The sequence below is a fragment of the Kickxella alabastrina genome (assembly GCF_025024165.1).
Source record: "Kickxella alabastrina strain RSA 675 chromosome Unknown BX661scaffold_4, whole genome shotgun sequence".
Taxonomy (NCBI): domain Eukaryota; kingdom Fungi; phylum Kickxellomycota; class Kickxellomycetes; order Kickxellales; family Kickxellaceae; genus Kickxella; species Kickxella alabastrina.
The window spans coordinates 169,036-186,176 of record NW_026251475.1 but is presented as its reverse complement, the minus strand read 5'-3'; the positions used below and the strand labels follow the sequence as shown (position 1 = coordinate 186,176).

Here is a 17,141-nt window from a genome sequence, read left to right as displayed (position 1 = left end):
TCGCTCTCAGACACTAAAAAACAACATTATAAACGGCATCGACAACCATGGAATACGTGTACTGGGCGTTTTTCATACTGTGCCTTGTAGCTCTGTGGTACTTTTTCGGGCAGTTTGCGAGACAGTCGCGGCTATATATGCGTCTAGCCCGGTTCCGGAGCCAGGGACAGCTGGCGATACTTGACGAGATACTTGCTGGTGGCAATAACAATGCTTTTGTAAGCGACTATCGTGCGGGTTTGACCAGCCAGAACTTTGACATTGCGATAAACATCGAGGACGGGGACAGCAGGCCCGGGCTTGATTCTGATGAGGTGCGGCGAATCATGGAGACCCGTGGTGTTTCGTTTGACAAGGCGCGGCTTATCCGGCAACAGCAGTTGATGCAGCGCAATGGCATTGATCCGTTGACCGGAATGCCGCTGGACCCGAAGGTTGTGACGTTTGGCGGTAGGTAGACATATGCATATGGCCACGTTGTATCTGTGGACCAGCATCATTTTTGTATGTTATTTTCTACTTCAACCACCTTTCTTTTGTAATTTTGTATATTCGCAATAAAAAACATTCATGTCTACGCTTTTTGCACGTTCATATCAAAATCTTGATACCTCAAAGCGCAAAAGAACACAGCTTAGTTTTTTTTACCAAAGAAGCTGAGAATCGATCGTTGCGGAGCGGAGCTCTTTGTGGCGCCCTTCTTGGTTTCGGACGACTCTGGTTTCTTCTGGTCTGATGGCTCAGCCGCGGGCAAGGGTTTGGCAGACGTGGTATTCAGCCTCTTGGCAGGCGGCTTTTCGGACTCGCTCTCTGAATATGACTCCCACTCTTCGACAGTCTCGGTTACCAGCATCCCGCGCTTATTCTTGGTGTGCTTGACCTTGGTAACCTTTCTACGATGACGCACCCGGCACTGCCCACAGTTGGACTCTAGGCTCGCCTGTAAGGACTGTGCGGGCTGGCTGTTGCCGTTGTCCTGGCTGGGCCCTCCCATCTCTATATCAGACTCAGTTTCAACGACAGAATCCACGATGAGCTGGGAATCCGTCGCCAGTTCGGACTGGGTTTCTTGCTCGACAGGCTTTCTGGACAAATCACCAGAGTCTTCACGATCATCATTGCCGTCGTTGTCGTCAGCAAACATATCCTCCACGCGCGACTTTGCTGCCTCTGGCTCTAGCTCACTCTCCTCAGCGCTGTGCATCTCAACGTCAACGTCAACGTCGTTGTTTTCGGGTGGCGGTGGCGGGCTTGATCTGATCTTGGCCTTCGCATCAGTGGCGCTCAAAGATGAGCTGTCCTGCTGCGGCTCCTGTTTGATATTGATATTCTTGGCAGGCGCAGATGTAGCTGCCGGTTTTTTATTTAGCTGTCGTCCGAAGAATGACTTTACGTCCGTGGGTTTGGTCGCGGTGCTACTGCTTCCCTTAGCAGTCTTGGTAGGCTTCTTGGCGGCAGGCGCCTTTTCTATTTTCGGCTTGGAGCTGACCATGCTGGCGTAATCTGCTTCTATTTGCGCTTCTGCTTCTGCGTCCTCCTTCTCCTCATTCAAACTGGCAGCGTTTTGTTCTAATCCCGGCTTGGCCTCTGGAATAGCCACACCCATCTGTGCCAGCCTGTCAGCAACCTCATGGCTTTTACCAGAGACATCCATCATAGTCACGCTGCTCCCAACCGCGCTTAAATCGGCCATATCGCGGCAGTTTCCAGCAAGAATATTGGCCAAAACAAGCGCTTCGTCTCCTTCAATCGGCCGCGGCTCAACAGAGTAAATGTGGTAGGCCGCATTGTCCAGACTGCGCTGAACATTAGTGAGCTCGGATTCGGGGACAAGCTTTACCAGCAGCTCCAGTGTCGGGACCGGCGCTAGTGCGCTGTCAATGTTGTTGCGGCGTTTGTTGCCAGTTACTAGAAACGTTGCATGGCATTTTGATTTATTTTCTTCGTAGAATGCAGCCATGATATTCTTGGCGGTATTGACGTGGACCTGGAGCTCGCGCGCGAGCTTGCGGTACGTGACTATCTGCCCGTCCTGAAGCACCTGAAGCGTAAGTGTTTCTGCCGTCAAGCTGGTTGTCATTTCCCAACAATAAAAATGTAAATTCAAAAAGGCTGTGGGGGGGGGGGAATAACGAACAAAAACAAAAAGGCCAAATTGGAAGAGAAAAGGTGTCAATTTACTAACGTGTTCCTTTTTGACGCGTGCTATTCGCGTCTTGATTTCATTACCTACCTGTTTATGCGAAATCAAAATCAAAATCGAAATCAAAATCAAATACGGTTCAAATCGGATCGGATCAGCAACCAACACCTCACGTGATTATTTAATAATATTGAGCATGAATTGCACCATCGTGGGCTTCCATTGCGCATGCGCATGCAAATCGATCAGTTCCTTTGTGCCCATGTTTCATCGTCTAGCGAGACGCACATGCGACAAAGAAAACCCGTTTATTGCCTTGAGTTGGTTATTCGATGAGTTTGAGGGAATAAAGAGGAAGAAAAATGCTACATTTGAGTTTACTTGAGTGGCTTGTTGTCAAGTGCGTTCTCCGAATAGTTCAGCCAGGAGCCGCGGTAGTTGCGAATGACAAGGTCAGGGCTGACCTTCTCGACCTGGTTAATAGCGTCTTGGCTGCGCTTCCCCGAACGGCAGTAGAAGATGGTCACTTCGTTGGGCATGGGCTTTTCAATTCTGTACTTGGCTTTGAACTCATCTGCGGGAAGAGAGAACGCGGCTGCTACTTCGCCCAGAGGAATATTGGTGGCAGAGGGCACCTTGCCCTGGGCCACCTCGTGAGGCTCGCGCACATCGATGAGCTTATAGGGGATGGATCCAACGCCATGTATGATCTGCTTGAGCTCCTGGAACGAGACATCAGGCTTGGTGGCGTACATTCTGCGGGCGAGCATTGCGGGGACACAGCGAGCAGTGCGGTAGAAAATAGCTGACATTATATTTAATTGGTAAAAGAAAAAAGAAAGTAAAGAAAGTAAATGCAGATAGTAAAAGATAAAAAAGTTAAAAGACAACGTTCGTGACACAAAGAAAATAATGTAATTGAGACTGGAAAAGAAATAAGCGCTTCATGTTCTTTTGTACCTTGCTTGAACCAATCGGCTCCTTGTCTTTGTTCAAAAAATAATGAAGCGGGATAATGCAAATGCACAACGCCTAGTCCACAGATTTTTGGAAGAGGGGAGGTTGAAAAAAAGAAAACATTTGTTTCCGAAAACGCAGGTGACACTAATTCTCGGGCAAAAGCACAAACAGGGTAAATCGCAACAAACCAGCTTGCGACGATCGAGATTTAAATCACTTGAGTGGTGACTTTTGTGTCACTTTTTTTGCAGTGTTGACCAGCAATTTAAGGCCACGATAACATAATAACAATAACACACACAACAACAGAAGAGGCGCCTTGGTTTTAGGCACAAGAAACGCAGCATGCGCCCGATAAGCGGATGTTGTTGCAAAGAGAGAGTGTGTGTCCCCTCCTTTGCTTCTCAAGTTTTCTTTATTTTCACCTCAACTATTCCGCATTTTACTTTGAAATTTGTATTCTTGTATTTATTTGTACTCTGCTCTTTTATAACTGTATTACTTTTACTCTTACTCTTTACAACACATCCTTTTATTCGCCAATGTCCGCTGCGTTTGTCGCTCCACGGAGACAAAGCTCTTCTTCACAACGTTCGGACCAATCGACAGCGACACAGCAGCAGCAGACGCGCCAGAACGGCATGTCTGACCGGTGCTGGATATGCCTTGACGACCTTAACACAAACCAGCGCGAGTGGCTCTACCCGTGCAAGTGCTCGCTCATTTGCCACGAAGAGTGCTTGTTACACTGGGTCTCCGAAAGCGAGAAACGCACACGAACAGGGACAGTAAGTACACATGCGCTTTTAGGGAAACCAATTCGATGCGCGTTCCTTTGCCCTGCCCTGCCCTGCCTTTTCTCCGCATCAACGTCATCTTTTGTGCATGCACGGCTTGGTTGAGTTTTGATTTTACAATAGGCAAAAGGAGGTGAGCACCCCTTATTAAAAACAGCGCATGTGAGCATTCTTTTCATTTCCCGTCTGCACGCATGCATATGTAGGCCAAGTGTCCGCAATGCAACACGCCATACAAAGTCGTTCAGTGGAAGTCCACGACATTCAACATCTTGCGCACCATATACGACGTAATCGACAAGTCGATGCCATTCTTTCTGGCGACTATCGGCAGCATGGCAGTGGTTGTCGCGTGCACGGCCTATGGTGCATACACGGTGATGACGGTGTACGGGCCGACCGAGGGCAAGCTGATCTTAAGCGGATCAGGCAAATGGGACCATACGCGGTGGATATGGCTGCCGATGATTCCGATGGCGCTCATATGGTCGCGGTTCCAAGCAAGCGCCGCCTACATGCCCTTGTCCACACTGCTGATGACCGCTCCGCAGCCCTTGCGGCTGCAGTGGCCGATGCCACCGTCGCTCACACTGACTGCCCTGCCGACCATAGGTGCGCTTTACCGGTATCTCTGGGACATAACCCTGGGCCGCCTGGAGCGCCGATGGGAGGGACAGACGTCGTCCGACCAGCAATTGCTGACGATCCGGAGATTCGGGCTTCGCCACGGAGTCGACGCAAACCCAAACAACGTCAACTTCAACCAGCTTGCGGCCGAGCATGCGGCCGAACAACAGCAGATACAACAGCAGCAGCAAGGGGTACGTCAGCCCAGGGCCGGGCGCAACTTTGAGGCCACTATTGTTCTCAACAGTGCATCGCTCGGTCGCACGCTGGTCGAGTCTCTGTTGCTGCCGTTGATTTCGTCGGCTTGCGGAGCACTCATAAACAAGCTACCCTTTATGATTCGCCCGATCGGGCTGAGCCACTTTAGCAAGGTCATGCTTGGCGGCTGCGCTTATTTCCTAGTTAAAGATCTTGTCCGCATGCTGTACAAGTACCTGCTGTACCGGTCGCGCTCCAGCAGATACATCCAAGGCCGCAAACGCCCTTAGAAGAATGCGTGCGCACACGCAGCGTGTGTTTGGCCGGGTTTAATTTTTTATTTACATTTTGTTGGTTTTTTGTTCAAATGAAAGATTTTTGTATTGAAATGATATACAACCAAACAAATGTGTGTATAAATTGTAAGTTAAGCAGATTTCTAGTTGAAGCGGCCGGCCTCGCGCAGGCCAATGTTGTCGCCGTACTCGCCCTGGCTGAGGGCACGGAGGCGCACATGACGGCGGTGCTTGTTGAAGTAGTGGACTCCAACAAAGGACAGGCCGATAAAGGCAATACCAGCGATCACGCCGCCGGCGATCTTGCCCGCGCGTCCACTACCCGAAGAAGACTTGTCATTATCATTCTTGCTGTCATCATTCTTGCTGTCATCATTCTTGTCATCTTCCTTGTCATCTTCCTTGTCTTCAGAATCATCTGTGGTGTCGTCCGAAGGCGTGGTGCCGTCAAAGTCCGTGCGGGACGTGCACTTATTCACAGTCGACAGCCACCTACTGCTGCCGCACTTGTAGTTGTCCTCGCCAATGATGTCGGTGTTCTCGTTGGTCCCTCCCAACCACAGCAACCAGCGGGGTGTATAGTCCGGGTTGTAAGTGCGCTCAAGCACGGAAATAATGTCCTGAAGCACCAGATCGGGACGCACATACCCAAACTCTGGGAAGTTGCTGATGCCCGACTTGCTGGTGTACCCGTCAGTGCGGTAGATTTGGCGCTGCATAAGGAAGTTGACGCCCGAGTTCTGCGGGTCCGTGTAGCCAAAGTTCTTGTACCATTCGGTGACCCTCTGCCCGTAGTCTGTCAGCTCTGACTGGTCAATGACAATGTCCGCATCCTTGATTGCAGCTTGGAACTTGGTCACGTCAGACGGATCGCTAATCGCCTCCTTGGTGTTGCTGGTGGCGCCAGCACTAGCCAGCAGCTCCTTCTGGTACGCCGATGTGATGATATTGTAGCTGTTCGCGCCGGTGCTGTCCGAGTACTGTACCCAGTAGGCGTGGGATGGCTCCTTGAGATACTGCAGGTTGGCGCGGTGGCAGTTGTAGCTGTCGGATATGCTGGTAAACAGCGATTCGGCAGCCTTTTCCTCGTTGAAGAACGCAGCAACAAACTTTATCCACTCCGCCTTTTGCAGTGGCGCCAGTTTGTCATCAGTGGGAAGACGGGCTGACGAGCCACCATCGCTGCCGGCATCGGCACTGAAGATGACATCAACGTCGCTGTTAATTTTGCCGCTCGCCTTGTCCAGCGTCTTCATTTTGGATGTGTCCAGGCAGATGTTTGTCAGATTTGTCGGCAACTCGGCGGCAGTCAGTTTGTCGCTCAAACCGAGGGCCTCGAGGAAGCCCGAGGCGATGGGCACGCGAGTGCCAGCAGTCTCAATGGGCACCTTGAACCACTTATCAACATTCTTGACGTCCAAAGGCTGGCTGTCGCAGTACAGTCCGTACTTTACGTTGGCGATAGTATCTTCGAGAAGCTTGTAGTCATCGTTGACCGTGATTTGGAATCCTGGGTTTGTGTCCACGGAAATCTTGTCGAAATTGCACGCGGCGGAGGCAAACATGTTGGAGCTGTCAAACTGCATCGCGACGAGCGCGGTGGCTGAGACAATGGTTGAAATCGCCCGCATTGCTATTTATTGCTCGTTAGTAGCAGTAGTCCCTATCCCCCCTTTGTATATCACTGTTGTGATTTGTAACCTTTGTGTTTCCCCTCTTTTGGAGATTTAAACAAAAACCTGATATCGATGTACTGCGCCTTAAAGAACAATGAGGTCCAAAATATAATATTAGTTACGTGTAAATGTTTTTTGTCGCTTAAAATGAAAAGTATACGACTAAAGCAAACGAAAAATATGAGCTTGAGATTAAAAATATTTGAAATATGTTTGTGTTGACAAAAGGAAAAGAAAAGGGCATTTCCAGCACTCCTCGCACCCTTCGACTTTTATCGGTTGCAAGCGCGTAGCTACTGATGTTGCTGCAGCTGCAACCGCAATATAAGCAGCAGCAGCAGCAGGCATATGTATGTGATGCTTGTCATACATTCACTCCTATTTCGCGACGAATGGCAATACCACAGTTTTTTTGCAGACAAAAAACTATGAGTGTGGGACTGGAGATAAAAAATTTTATCTGGCATATTTTTCTTTTGTTATTCCCACCGATAACAAGCCCAGATGGGAGCATATTGACCATGCCTAACGCCATCCCATTGAGAATAGTGCATGCGCACGATAGGTGGCTGTTACTTTATTGTGCAGATAGGGTTCCGAAAATGGGTACCACCAGATATAAAATGACAGAGTAAGGGAAATTTTTTGAGCGTGATCTGCTGATTAAACTGCACCAGGGATATGCGCAATGTTTGTGCAGGCGATGTAAACAAAAAGTCTGTGGGAATGCAGCTTTATTTTTCTTTGCTGTGACCTTGCATTAATCGATTATCTGGAATGAGATTGTGTTGGCACCAAAAAAGGTATATGAGCGATCAAAATATTTTTGGCTCTAGTTGACAAACCTGCACTATTTGCATTTCGCTTATTGCATTTATTTTATTTTATTCCCAATAATTCTGTAAAAATGAACGATTCCGAACTTGAGGCGCTCAGGGCCCGCCGCATGGCCGAGCTTCAGTCCCAGAATGGCGGTGCCAACGCAGGTGTGGGTGCAAATGCGGGTGCAGATGCAGGCGCAGAAAGTGCTGCCAAAAGGTAAGGGTCATTGGGTCATGGAATTAACGAGTTAATTTTATGTTTGTGCATTCAAAGCAAGCAAAAGTTTTCGACATTAAATAAACTAAAAAAACTGCTTTCGCATGTAGCCAGCAGGAGGAGGCCCGCAGCAGCATGCTGTCTCAGGCACTCGACAACAACGCGCGCGAGCGGCTGGGACGCATAGCCATAGTGAAGGCTGACCGGGCACGGGCCATTGAGGACATGATTCTGCGCATGATTCGCATGGGTCAGATCCGCAAGAAGATTACTGAGGATGAGTTGAAGGAGATGCTCGAGGAGATTAACGGGCAGCACCACCAGGAGACCAGGATTGTTTACAACAGGAAAGGATTTGAGGACGACGATGACGAGGAAGAGTACGACTTTTGACGGCGCAGCTAATGTTTTCAGTGCATGTTATAATAAAATAAATTGGTGTGTATTTTAAAAGCCCGTCCTATAACCTGGCCGAACGCAGGTGAAGGGTGTGCACTATGCGAACTCCTCCTGCCCAGCTCAATCATGGCATGAGCACCTTTTTGGCTGATTTGCATTTAATCATTTTGAAAACCCTTCCTTGTTATATTTCCATATTTTACGTCATTAAAATTTACAATGGCAGACGGTTTGCGGCGCGTGTTTATTGATTACTGTGGAGCAAATAGGCAGACAAACAACAGAGCAAAATTTCAGCGGGATTTTGTGCAGCAGCTCCACGTATTGCGACTGGTAAGGCGAGGAAGATACATGTAACCGACTTGAAATACAACTTTTTGCATAAAAAGCACCGTGGTTGAATTACTGAATAGCTATCACAAACACACGTGCGTTTGTTTGTGTGTTGATTTACTCTCTACCAACTAGCAACTGACACGATGTCATAGTGCGTACGAGTGTGCAAAGTCGCTCCCTGAACTCGGACCACTTTTGACCACACTGGCCCGATCACGCGTGGTGGCGCAAAATGGACAGATGTGCCGGGCGGTCGTTGGAACAGCCATGGAGTATAGCAAAGTGCTGTGCCAGGGCGTGTACTCGAACCAAAAGTAAGTGTGCTGTTGATTCCATTGACCATGGCCAACAATGTTTACATTTTGATTATATCATTCGACTCATACCAGCAGATGTTGCATCTGGATTTAGGGCGTCGGCATGGCTGTCGCAGTTAGTTAAATCTATGCTGGGCAATCCGGGGCAGACAGATACTACACTTTGGCTGCAAAACATGGCTGTATCCAGCGATTATGTCAACACACAGCGGTTTATCCTGCGGCACATGGTGCAGATGGTGAGACATGAAAGCACAAAGTGGGACAGGGCAAAATGCTGTCAGTTGTGGAGGGAGGCATTCTCGCTGTGCAGCAGCGATGAAGACAGTGTGTCCGAGCTTGTCGCCGAGCTCATTCCTGGTCTGGATAAGACCGGATGGGCGGTTTTGGAAGGACACGAATTGGTTGCGTCATACGGCGTTATATTGCTTGTCAGAATGCCATTGGAAATGTCGCTAGAGTAGGTATAAAATGGGTGTTAAGTCGAAATGCTACTTGTACATTGTACATTGCAATGTATTTTTGTTGTACATGCGCCAACATTTAAATGTGGATGTTATCTGACAATGTTACTGCATATATGCTCTTAGACTATGGGGACGGATGTCTAGGATACGCGCTCAATTAGTAAGTAACAAAATAAATTTGTGCTTGTTTTTTTGCCATTTGGTTTGGATACCATCTGCTTGACACCTGTCATATGGAGAGCAATATCTAAAAATATACATTTGTGGACATTCAAGGATCTAACAACGCTACTGCTTTATATTGTGTAGGTGTTTTACATATTGTCAGAGCCCTGCACTAAGGGTCTACTGACAGACAGTACAGCATGTAGCGTGCTTGCAGGAGACAGTCAGCTGCCAAAGTTACTACACAGGATTTTCGCTACTGACTCGCTAGCCAGCCAATTTGTGCAGGACATCTCGAGGTTGGTGTTGGCAACAAGAGACACCCGAGTGGTTGACATGTGGAAGCGGGTTTGCCGCAAAAACCTCGACGCCATGCAAGCAAACAAAGCAGAGGCAAGTTGCAAGTAGCAAATAGCAACATAATGATTGGTAAATACGTGTGAATTGTATTTCAGCGCATATGAGCTAATAGTTCACATCATTTTGACTATTGTGTAGATGTTTGGCGGTCATTCGGGTGGTCATATTGTCGAATTGTTTGGATCCATGACAATGGAGCCCGCACATTTGAAAGGGCAGTGGGATTGTGTGTTGGGTGCCAGGCATGCTTTGCCCGTCGAGCGAATCTCGCTGTGGCTGGGCGTTGTTGCTGTGGCGAGCGATGACTTTTCTTTTGCAGTTCTTGACTGGCATTTTGGAGCAAAATCGATGGAAAGGCTAGGAATTGCCAATGATCACAATATAAAGTCAATACCGACACGGCAGGTAAGCTATTATCTCTCTTATTTTTGCTCTTGCCACATGTCGTTTTGTTGGAGCCATTCCATCTTTCCCCAGGCCTTATGGCTAAATAAGATGATCGACTTTATTTTCAATTAGCTTTTTCTTCCACACTAATACAACGAAACGATTAACGAAATGTAGGAATCCAGCTACACCAGCTTCGTCATTGGGCGAGAAATAGCGCTAGAAGTTGCAGCATTCGCATGGGCGCCGTTGAGCCGCCCGGCCGTGGCTAAGAGCAGCGTACTGGCAGAGTGGGCGCTGCGCAGTAGCCCGGCCCAGCAGCAGCAGTAGAGAAAGTTACAAATTGTGAGCTTTAATATGCCTGTTTTCATTTGGAAATAAAGTGATAACCTGTACGCAGTAAAGAAATTTTCTCGCCAAATAGTACACTTGCGAGCAGCGCAGGCAGAGAGACAGGGAGAGAGAAACAAAAGGCTCAGAGCGGGGATATCGCAGAATTGGGGCAAAGACAAATGAAGGTAAAATCAAGAAGCAAAGAAACATCAGTATAACCCGCCATAATGCCGCCCAAAACGAGCGCTGGGCCGCTTGGGAATGGAACAGCCGATCACGCTAAATGAAATAATTATTTTGTTTTGCAGTGTGCCAAAGAGAGCAAAGCAAAGCAGAGAACAATAATAATAATAATAATAATAATAATAATAATAGAAGAGTATTGAATTAATCGCGCCTTTTTTATTTGCACGCGTGAGCAGGCGGCACTTAGCGCGCACATGCCCACCCTTTTTCCAGTTTATTTTGGCGATTTCCATTTGCAGAGGTGGATGGCCTTTTGACAGCAGAAGCAGGGCGAGAAGCAGGACAGAAGGCACGGGTTTTTCTGCTTAATTTATTTTAGTATCACTGCAATATCAGAGCGTGTCTGTCGCATATCAGTAAAAAAGGAGGGAAAACAGCCTTTAAGCAAGCACCAGAATAAAAAGAGATTTAGGCACGCAAGCATACGCGCTCTGGCCAAGGCACATAATGAAGTAAAGGAAGAGTGGTGCTTGTTTATTTGCGGGAAAAGGCAAACAATGCGGCCTGAGACAAAAAATATACGAAAAAAGCACTCAAAATACACACACAAGCGAGCAGCCACTGCCTGAGCAATAAGCAATAATTGCCAAGGGAAATAAAAGAGGTTGCAAACAGACACTGTCACGTAAAACCTCACCCCCTCTCGCACACCAATACTATTTTCTGTGCATTTGGTTGTTTGGCTATCATCACTCTGCATTTCAATCATTTGGAAATGTCTGAAAATTCAAATCGCACAATTGCAGGCAGCCGGCGCCTGGCCATTGGCTGGATTGCAATGTCCAAACTCGATTTTTAAAAATCGACTTTACGCGCCTCCCCTCTCCTTTTTTCCATTCTGTCCATTCTCAAACCCACACAAGGCAGGCCTTTTTGTCATAAGATTCGCTTAATGCCGCGCGCCTTGCTTGTATGCTCGCTTGCTTTTGTGAGCTTGCAGTTAGCCAGCGCAGGGAAATGAGAGCGCGTTTCGCGCTTTCCCACTCGCCCAACCCCCCTTTTTTACCATCGGACAAAAGGCAGCACTTTTTTCTTCGTTGCTGCTGCTGCTGCTGCTGCTGCGCCGCCCTCTATCCACACGATAAATACTCGACCAAATAGCCGCCGCCCTATGCTTTTTGCCATTTGCTTTTTTTCTTCCAGACTCTCCATCGTCCACTTTCTTCCTTTGCTTTCGTACTAATATAAAATAATTTTTTCACATCTTTTTTAACACACTCACCTAAACTCACCTTATTACCACAAGACATTTTTGTAATGAAGAAGTCCGCTGCCCCCGCTACCCCCGTCGTCGTTAAGACCATTAAGACTGCCCCCAAGGTCTCCAAGGTCACCAAGCGTGTCACCAAGGGCGCAAAGAGGGTCTCTCCTTACAACAAGTTCATGAAGGCCCAGCTGCCCATTTTCAAGGCGAAGAACCCAGGTATCTCCCACAAGGAGGCCTTTATTGGCGTTGCTAAGGAGTGGGCCATGGCTCCCGAGAACCCCAAGAGCATCGCTGCCAAGTAAATAAACAGCGGTCCAGTTTGTATGCTGACCTCGTGTTTATTTTTGTTGCATGCCAGGAAGAGGAATGATGTGTTACAGTGCCAAGCAATAGCTTTTACTTTGCAAATTGTCTCTTGATCTGTCGTGCTGTGCCAAAGTCATTTTCCAACTATTGCGCACGCTTCTAGCATACTCCGATACTTCTGATACTCTCGCTTGCCTCCGTTTTTCTTACTATCAACCCCCTTACTTTCATTCATTCATTCATTATTTTGTTTAATCAATCATTGTATTTAACCAAAAAACCACTGCTTCGCGAAGAGCGTCTTTGTCCAGTGTTTAGCTTGGCTTGTGTCAGGCTAAAATCGGCGTGTGCTGAAAACATATTTTGCTTTGCTTGGCTGAGCACACATCTCTGAAAAATAAGCAGCTCTAGCGCAAACTGACGTGCCCAAATCAGCAGCAAAAAAACGGCAATAAGCGGAGGCGAGTAAAAAAAAATAAAAGGCATCGGATTCGGATCAGTCTCACATTATCCGAATCGATGCTGTTTTTGTGCTTTGCCTTAATTCATTGATATCGACAGGCACGCGTAAATCTGGCTGCAAATGAGTTGGATAAAAAAGTCCGATTTTTTATTTGCAAAGGTCGCTTCAATTCCTCTCGCTCGCTCGGTCCTTTCTCGTCTTCTCTGCTTTTGCTGTCATTCAAAGCCCACCATTCACTTAGTTCACCCGCAATTCGGACAACGCGTATTGGCCAAACAACACAAACTCAAACACAAACTCAAACACTACAATGATATCTGCCCGGTCACGCCTTTTGGTTCGGACACTTGCGCGGCATGCAAAGCAGAACTCTGCGTGGTCCAAACGATACAGCAGCTCTTCAGCCACAACGATTGCCAGCGCCGATAGACGGCCAATCAAAACACATCGTGAAGCAGCCTTTGCAACACTCGGAGTGCAGGCATACCCGCGATACACAGCGGTTGAAGCGGGCATATCCGTAGTCAGTGCGCAGCAGGTGCACGAGCGGTGGGACGTAGTCCTGGCAGACGGGGAGAAGGATGAGTCGGTGCGGGTGTGTGTGCAGGGGCGGATCCGCAGCAAGCGCGAAGCCGGGCGACGGCTGGTGTTTTACGACATTGAGCAAGAGGGCGGGCGACACGTCGTACAGGCAGTCGTGTCGGAGCAAAGATGCAAAAACAAAGAATCCTCAGTGTCATTTTCTGACTCTAACCGCATTTTGCTTGCCGGCGACATTGTGCGGGTGTCGGGGTTTGTCGGCAAGACCCGGCTTGGCGAGACAAGCGTGTTTGCCACGTGCAATCCCGAGCTGCTGGCGCCGTGCCTGCACACAATACCAACACGGTCGGGGCTGGAGGACACGCAGAAGCGGTTCCGCAACCGGCATCTTGATCTGCTTGTCAACCCACACGCGCGCAAGGCGCTAGAGACGCGTGCACGGGTTCTGCGCTTTATACGAGGATTTCTCGATTCGCGCGGATTTGTTGAGGTCGAGACACCCGTTCTGTCAGCTAATGTCGGCGGAGCAGCGGCGCGGCCATTTGTGACTCGAGCAGTGGCACTGGGCGATAACACACCGTTGTTTCTGCGCATAGCGCCAGAGCTATATCTTAAGCAGCTGGTTGTCGGCGGATTTGACCGCGTGTACGAGCTCGGCAAGCAGTTCCGCAACGAGGGCATTGACGCCGACCACAATCCTGAGTTCACAACATGCGAGTTTTACCAGGCGTACGCGACGGTTGAAGATCTGATGACGATGACCGAAGACGTGCTGCGCGAGATGAGCATGGAGGTGACTGGATCTCCAAAGGTCAATGTAGGTCGAGACGACGGATCTGGTTTTGAACTTGATTTTAGCCAGCCGTTCCGCCGCATCCATGTGACGGACACACTGTATGAAATGATCCCCGAGCTTCCGAACGATCTCGATAGCCCTGCTGCACTCGCCAAACTTGTCGAGATTGCCTCTAAGCGTGGCATTGCAGCGCCCCGCCCGCACACTGTGCCGCGGTTGCTCGACCGGTTCATCGGGCATATTATCGAGCCACAATGCGAACAACCGACATTTCTCACTGGCCACCCGGGCGTCATGAGCCCGCTGGCCAAAAGCGCCGACGCAGCTGGGCGCACATCGGCGCGCTTCGAGCTGTTTGCGAATGGCCGCGAACTGGTCAATGCATACGAAGAGCTCAACGATCCGAACGAGCAGCGGCGCAAGTTTGCAGCGCAGGCACGCGAGCGGAACGACTTGGGAGATGAGGAGGTGCCTGCACCCGATGCTGCATTTTGCGACGCGCTCGAGTTTGGGTTGCCGCCAACTGGAGGATGGGGCATGGGCGTTGATCGCGTGGTAGCGCTGCTGGCGGGCGTGAGGCATCTGCGTGAAACTGTGTCGTTCGCATTGCTAAAGCCAGGGAAACAATAAGATGAGGGGGAAAATGGAGCCAACTTTGCTTGTCGTCCCGGCCAAGCTTGCTTCTTATTTCCGCAGCATTATTCAAACATTTTTCAATGCATCTTTAGACTTGTCTTTTCATTTCAAAGTACAAAGTACAAAGTACAAAGTGCAATACATTTTTTGTCGGTTTTATGTTTTTGAGAAAAAAATGTTGCCACATAACAAAAATCGATTTTAATAAAGAAGTATCAGGTATTTATTAATAAAATGTTTGAACTCAATTTTTCAGCTTCAAATGTGCAATTTTCTGCGTCTTCCGAAGCAAATGTGCTTTATTTGTTTCCCTATTATTCTTTTTTGCCTTTTTTTGATTTTTTTACTTGCCACATATATTTCTTACACTTTACATTTTAAAGCACTTCAACTCACATTTATTCAGTCAGTCGGTTATCCATCGTCTGAATATGACTTATTTTGGCCAGCTTCCGTTTGTCATTCTCAACCACATCCTACGCATAGCCATCGACACCGAAGAGCGCACCCTCAATGTTTGGGCAGACAACTTACCGTTGTTGGGCGTCTGTCACGAGTGGAGAGAAGTTGCTATGGGACTGGTTTATTGCTGTGCTATACTGGAGGGATCTAGCGAACTCAGCAATGGTTTTGTCGAGCCCTCTGAAGATAAAACCGGTGAAAACAAGCTTATACACACCAACATTGGGTTGATAAAGGCCACTGGAAACACGCATTTGGTAAAAACGTTGTTCTTTAAAGCAAACAAATATCAGTATTGTCAATCGCTGGTTGACAACGTGCATTCAATATTCTCATTTGAAAAGTGCGACTGGAATGGAGTCAGTGAGATTGTAACTAATGGTTGGTTGGAAGCATCTGACGATGATGGCGATGAGTCTCACTCTAATATTGCGCAACAATTTGTCGAACTGATTGCGGAAAACATGCCGAATGTTAGCAAATTGGATACTTGGACATCTGATAAAGATGGTCTAAGATATTCAATAGTCAATATGCTGTATACATACTATTCATGCAGCCTTTGGCATATTTCGGTTAACCAACAGCTTTTACTTGCAGAATCGGTCTGTTTTAGGCAACTAGCAACGCTTGATGTCGATTTTCATTTGTTGCAAACTATACCGCAGATTTGTCGTCACCATTTACAAAGCCTAACATTGAGAAACATACCTAAAACATTTACCTGGCACAGACTGGCAAACTTTGGAGAAACAAATGGTATTGTGTTTCCAAACTTGCTCAGCTTGAAAATGGAGTATTCGCATGGATTGGATATAAACAGTATTGATCTTTTGAACAAGGCATCTTTCCCAGCACTCGAATGTTTAGATATTAATGTTCCAAAGCTTGATATGCTAAAATATATTTTTGATTGTGAGAACGAGGATCATCAGTTCCCAAATGTTGTCAAGCTTTGCATAGATGTGAATGAGTTTTCTGGCAATGTATTTGAGATCGCAAATAAAAATCAAAGTGACGTTTTAGCAGCACGTTTCAAACAATACATCCCCAAAGTAACTCACATAAAATTGGGCTCAGCTGTGTCTGGTAATGCAGAGGATCCCTTTTACAATGCATTGGCCAATTTATATTTTGATCAGCTTGTCCGCATTGAATTTGGCCATCCGACAACTTTCGCAGCATCACAATTTTCACGCGAATTAACACATTTAACGCTAAACGCGGGCTCTAATACTCTGCAGAAACTTCCTAGCTTATTTGCAGAGTCGCTAAAATACTTAAAGCTCACAAATCTTGATTTTTCGTTTACATGGGACATGCTTCAAGATGAACCAATGTCCAACACACTAAATTTTAGAATGCTGGAATATATGCATGTATATTTCAAACAGAATATTGAGGAAGTTGTTTCAGACCATCAACGATTTATAAATACTCAGAAAACGCAGCATTCTAAAATAGCTGTTGTTTGCCCAAGGCTGAAAATGTTGAGAATTAATAATGCGAGCATAAATACGCTTCAAAATATATTGTGTTGTGGCGCCAGCCAGTGGTACAATGTGAGGGATATGGGAATCCGGTTCAATATGAGCGGCTTCGAGCTAATTCAGAATGTTATAAATGTTGGCGACTATATGAATGCAATTTCTGTATTTGCTCGGTACATACTTGAGAAGATGTCACATATAAATGCTTTAGACGTGTTCTCATTTAGTAACGGCGAAGATAATATCAATTATTTGTGCAGTATCCTTTCCAACAGCTACGCATATCAGGTAAATAGCTTTAACAGCAACATTCCAATTAAGTTTACTGCCAATGAATATTCACCCAAGCTTAGAAGTCTAAATATAAATGTTGACAAGGCTAATACTGCACTATTACCCAAAATAAATGCAGCAAATATCGAAGATATTAATTTACAAGGTAATTTGGACTGCTTTTCTTGGAAAAATTTTACAAACAAGGCAGTTTCAAATGTTA

General features: G+C 47.2%; 11 protein-coding genes across 11 annotated transcripts; 7 read left to right on the top strand and 4 right to left on the bottom strand.

The window, feature by feature from the left end:
- Positions 1-137: 137 nt before the first annotated feature.
- On the top strand, positions 138-458 carry BX661DRAFT_141002 (uncharacterized protein; the record flags this gene model as incomplete). Its single annotated transcript, XM_051532870.1, has 1 exon — positions 138-458. The coding sequence occupies one exon, from the start codon at positions 138-140 to the stop codon at positions 456-458; it is 321 nt and encodes a 106-aa protein (XP_051393664.1).
- Positions 459-634: 176 nt separating this feature from the next.
- BX661DRAFT_196495 (DNA polymerase subunit Cdc27) lies at positions 635-2,080 on the bottom strand (the record flags this gene model as incomplete). Its single annotated transcript, XM_051538054.1, has 1 exon — positions 635-2,080. One exon carries the CDS (start codon positions 2,078-2,080, stop codon positions 635-637), a length of 1,446 nt encoding a protein of 481 aa, XP_051393663.1.
- Positions 2,081-2,188: 108 nt separating this feature from the next.
- On the bottom strand, positions 2,189-3,076 carry BX661DRAFT_178054 (Rhodanese-like domain-containing protein). The gene has a single exon (XM_051534801.1). It carries the CDS (start codon positions 2,953-2,955, stop codon positions 2,521-2,523), a length of 435 nt encoding a protein of 144 aa, XP_051393662.1. The 5' UTR covers positions 2,956-3,076; the 3' UTR covers positions 2,189-2,520.
- Positions 3,077-3,257: 181 nt separating this feature from the next.
- Positions 3,258-5,098, top strand: BX661DRAFT_178052 (uncharacterized protein). The gene is made up of 2 exons (XM_051534800.1): positions 3,258-3,891; positions 4,107-5,098. The coding sequence occupies exons 1-2, from the start codon at positions 3,466-3,468 to the stop codon at positions 5,013-5,015; spliced, it is 1,335 nt and encodes a 444-aa protein (XP_051393661.1). The 5' UTR covers positions 3,258-3,465; the 3' UTR covers positions 5,016-5,098.
- Positions 5,099-7,019, bottom strand: BX661DRAFT_178051 (uncharacterized protein). The gene has a single exon (XM_051534799.1). The coding sequence runs from the start codon at positions 6,650-6,652 to the stop codon at positions 5,165-5,167; it is 1,488 nt and encodes a 495-aa protein (XP_051393660.1). The 5' UTR covers positions 6,653-7,019; the 3' UTR covers positions 5,099-5,164.
- A 443-nt stretch (positions 7,020-7,462) lies between these two features.
- Positions 7,463-8,188, top strand: BX661DRAFT_178049 (PDCD5-related protein). Its single transcript, XM_051534798.1, has 2 exons — positions 7,463-7,735; positions 7,846-8,188. The coding sequence occupies exons 1-2, from the start codon at positions 7,605-7,607 to the stop codon at positions 8,126-8,128; spliced, it is 414 nt and encodes a 137-aa protein (XP_051393659.1). The 5' UTR covers positions 7,463-7,604; the 3' UTR covers positions 8,129-8,188.
- A 95-nt stretch (positions 8,189-8,283) lies between these two features.
- On the top strand, positions 8,284-10,861 carry BX661DRAFT_178044 (uncharacterized protein). The gene is made up of 7 exons (XM_051534797.1): positions 8,284-8,467; positions 8,603-8,784; positions 8,882-9,247; positions 9,378-9,414; positions 9,564-9,812; positions 9,918-10,184; positions 10,344-10,861. Exons 1-7 carry the CDS (start codon positions 8,354-8,356, stop codon positions 10,494-10,496), a joined length of 1,368 nt encoding a protein of 455 aa, XP_051393658.1. The 5' UTR covers positions 8,284-8,353; the 3' UTR covers positions 10,497-10,861.
- Positions 10,777-11,562, bottom strand: BX661DRAFT_72044 (uncharacterized protein). The gene has a single exon (XM_051539451.1). It carries the CDS (start codon positions 11,452-11,454, stop codon positions 11,056-11,058), a length of 399 nt encoding a protein of 132 aa, XP_051393657.1. The 5' UTR covers positions 11,455-11,562; the 3' UTR covers positions 10,777-11,055.
- A 314-nt stretch (positions 11,563-11,876) lies between these two features.
- BX661DRAFT_178039 (uncharacterized protein) lies at positions 11,877-12,538 on the top strand. The gene has a single exon (XM_051534796.1). It carries the CDS (start codon positions 12,003-12,005, stop codon positions 12,252-12,254), a length of 252 nt encoding a protein of 83 aa, XP_051393656.1. The 5' UTR covers positions 11,877-12,002; the 3' UTR covers positions 12,255-12,538.
- Positions 12,539-13,031: 493 nt separating this feature from the next.
- BX661DRAFT_193123 (uncharacterized protein) lies at positions 13,032-14,687 on the top strand (the record flags this gene model as incomplete). The annotated part of the gene is made up of 2 exons (XM_051537758.1): positions 13,032-13,248; positions 13,456-14,687. 2 exons carry the CDS (start codon positions 13,032-13,034, stop codon positions 14,685-14,687), a joined length of 1,449 nt encoding a protein of 482 aa, XP_051393655.1.
- Positions 14,688-15,124: 437 nt separating this feature from the next.
- Positions 15,125-15,779, top strand: BX661DRAFT_169130 (uncharacterized protein; the record flags this gene model as incomplete). The annotated part of the gene is made up of 2 exons (XM_051533495.1): positions 15,125-15,665; positions 15,715-15,779. The coding sequence occupies 2 exons, from the start codon at positions 15,125-15,127 to the stop codon at positions 15,777-15,779; spliced, it is 606 nt and encodes a 201-aa protein (XP_051393654.1).
- Between the last annotated feature and the right edge of the window lie 1,362 nt (positions 15,780-17,141).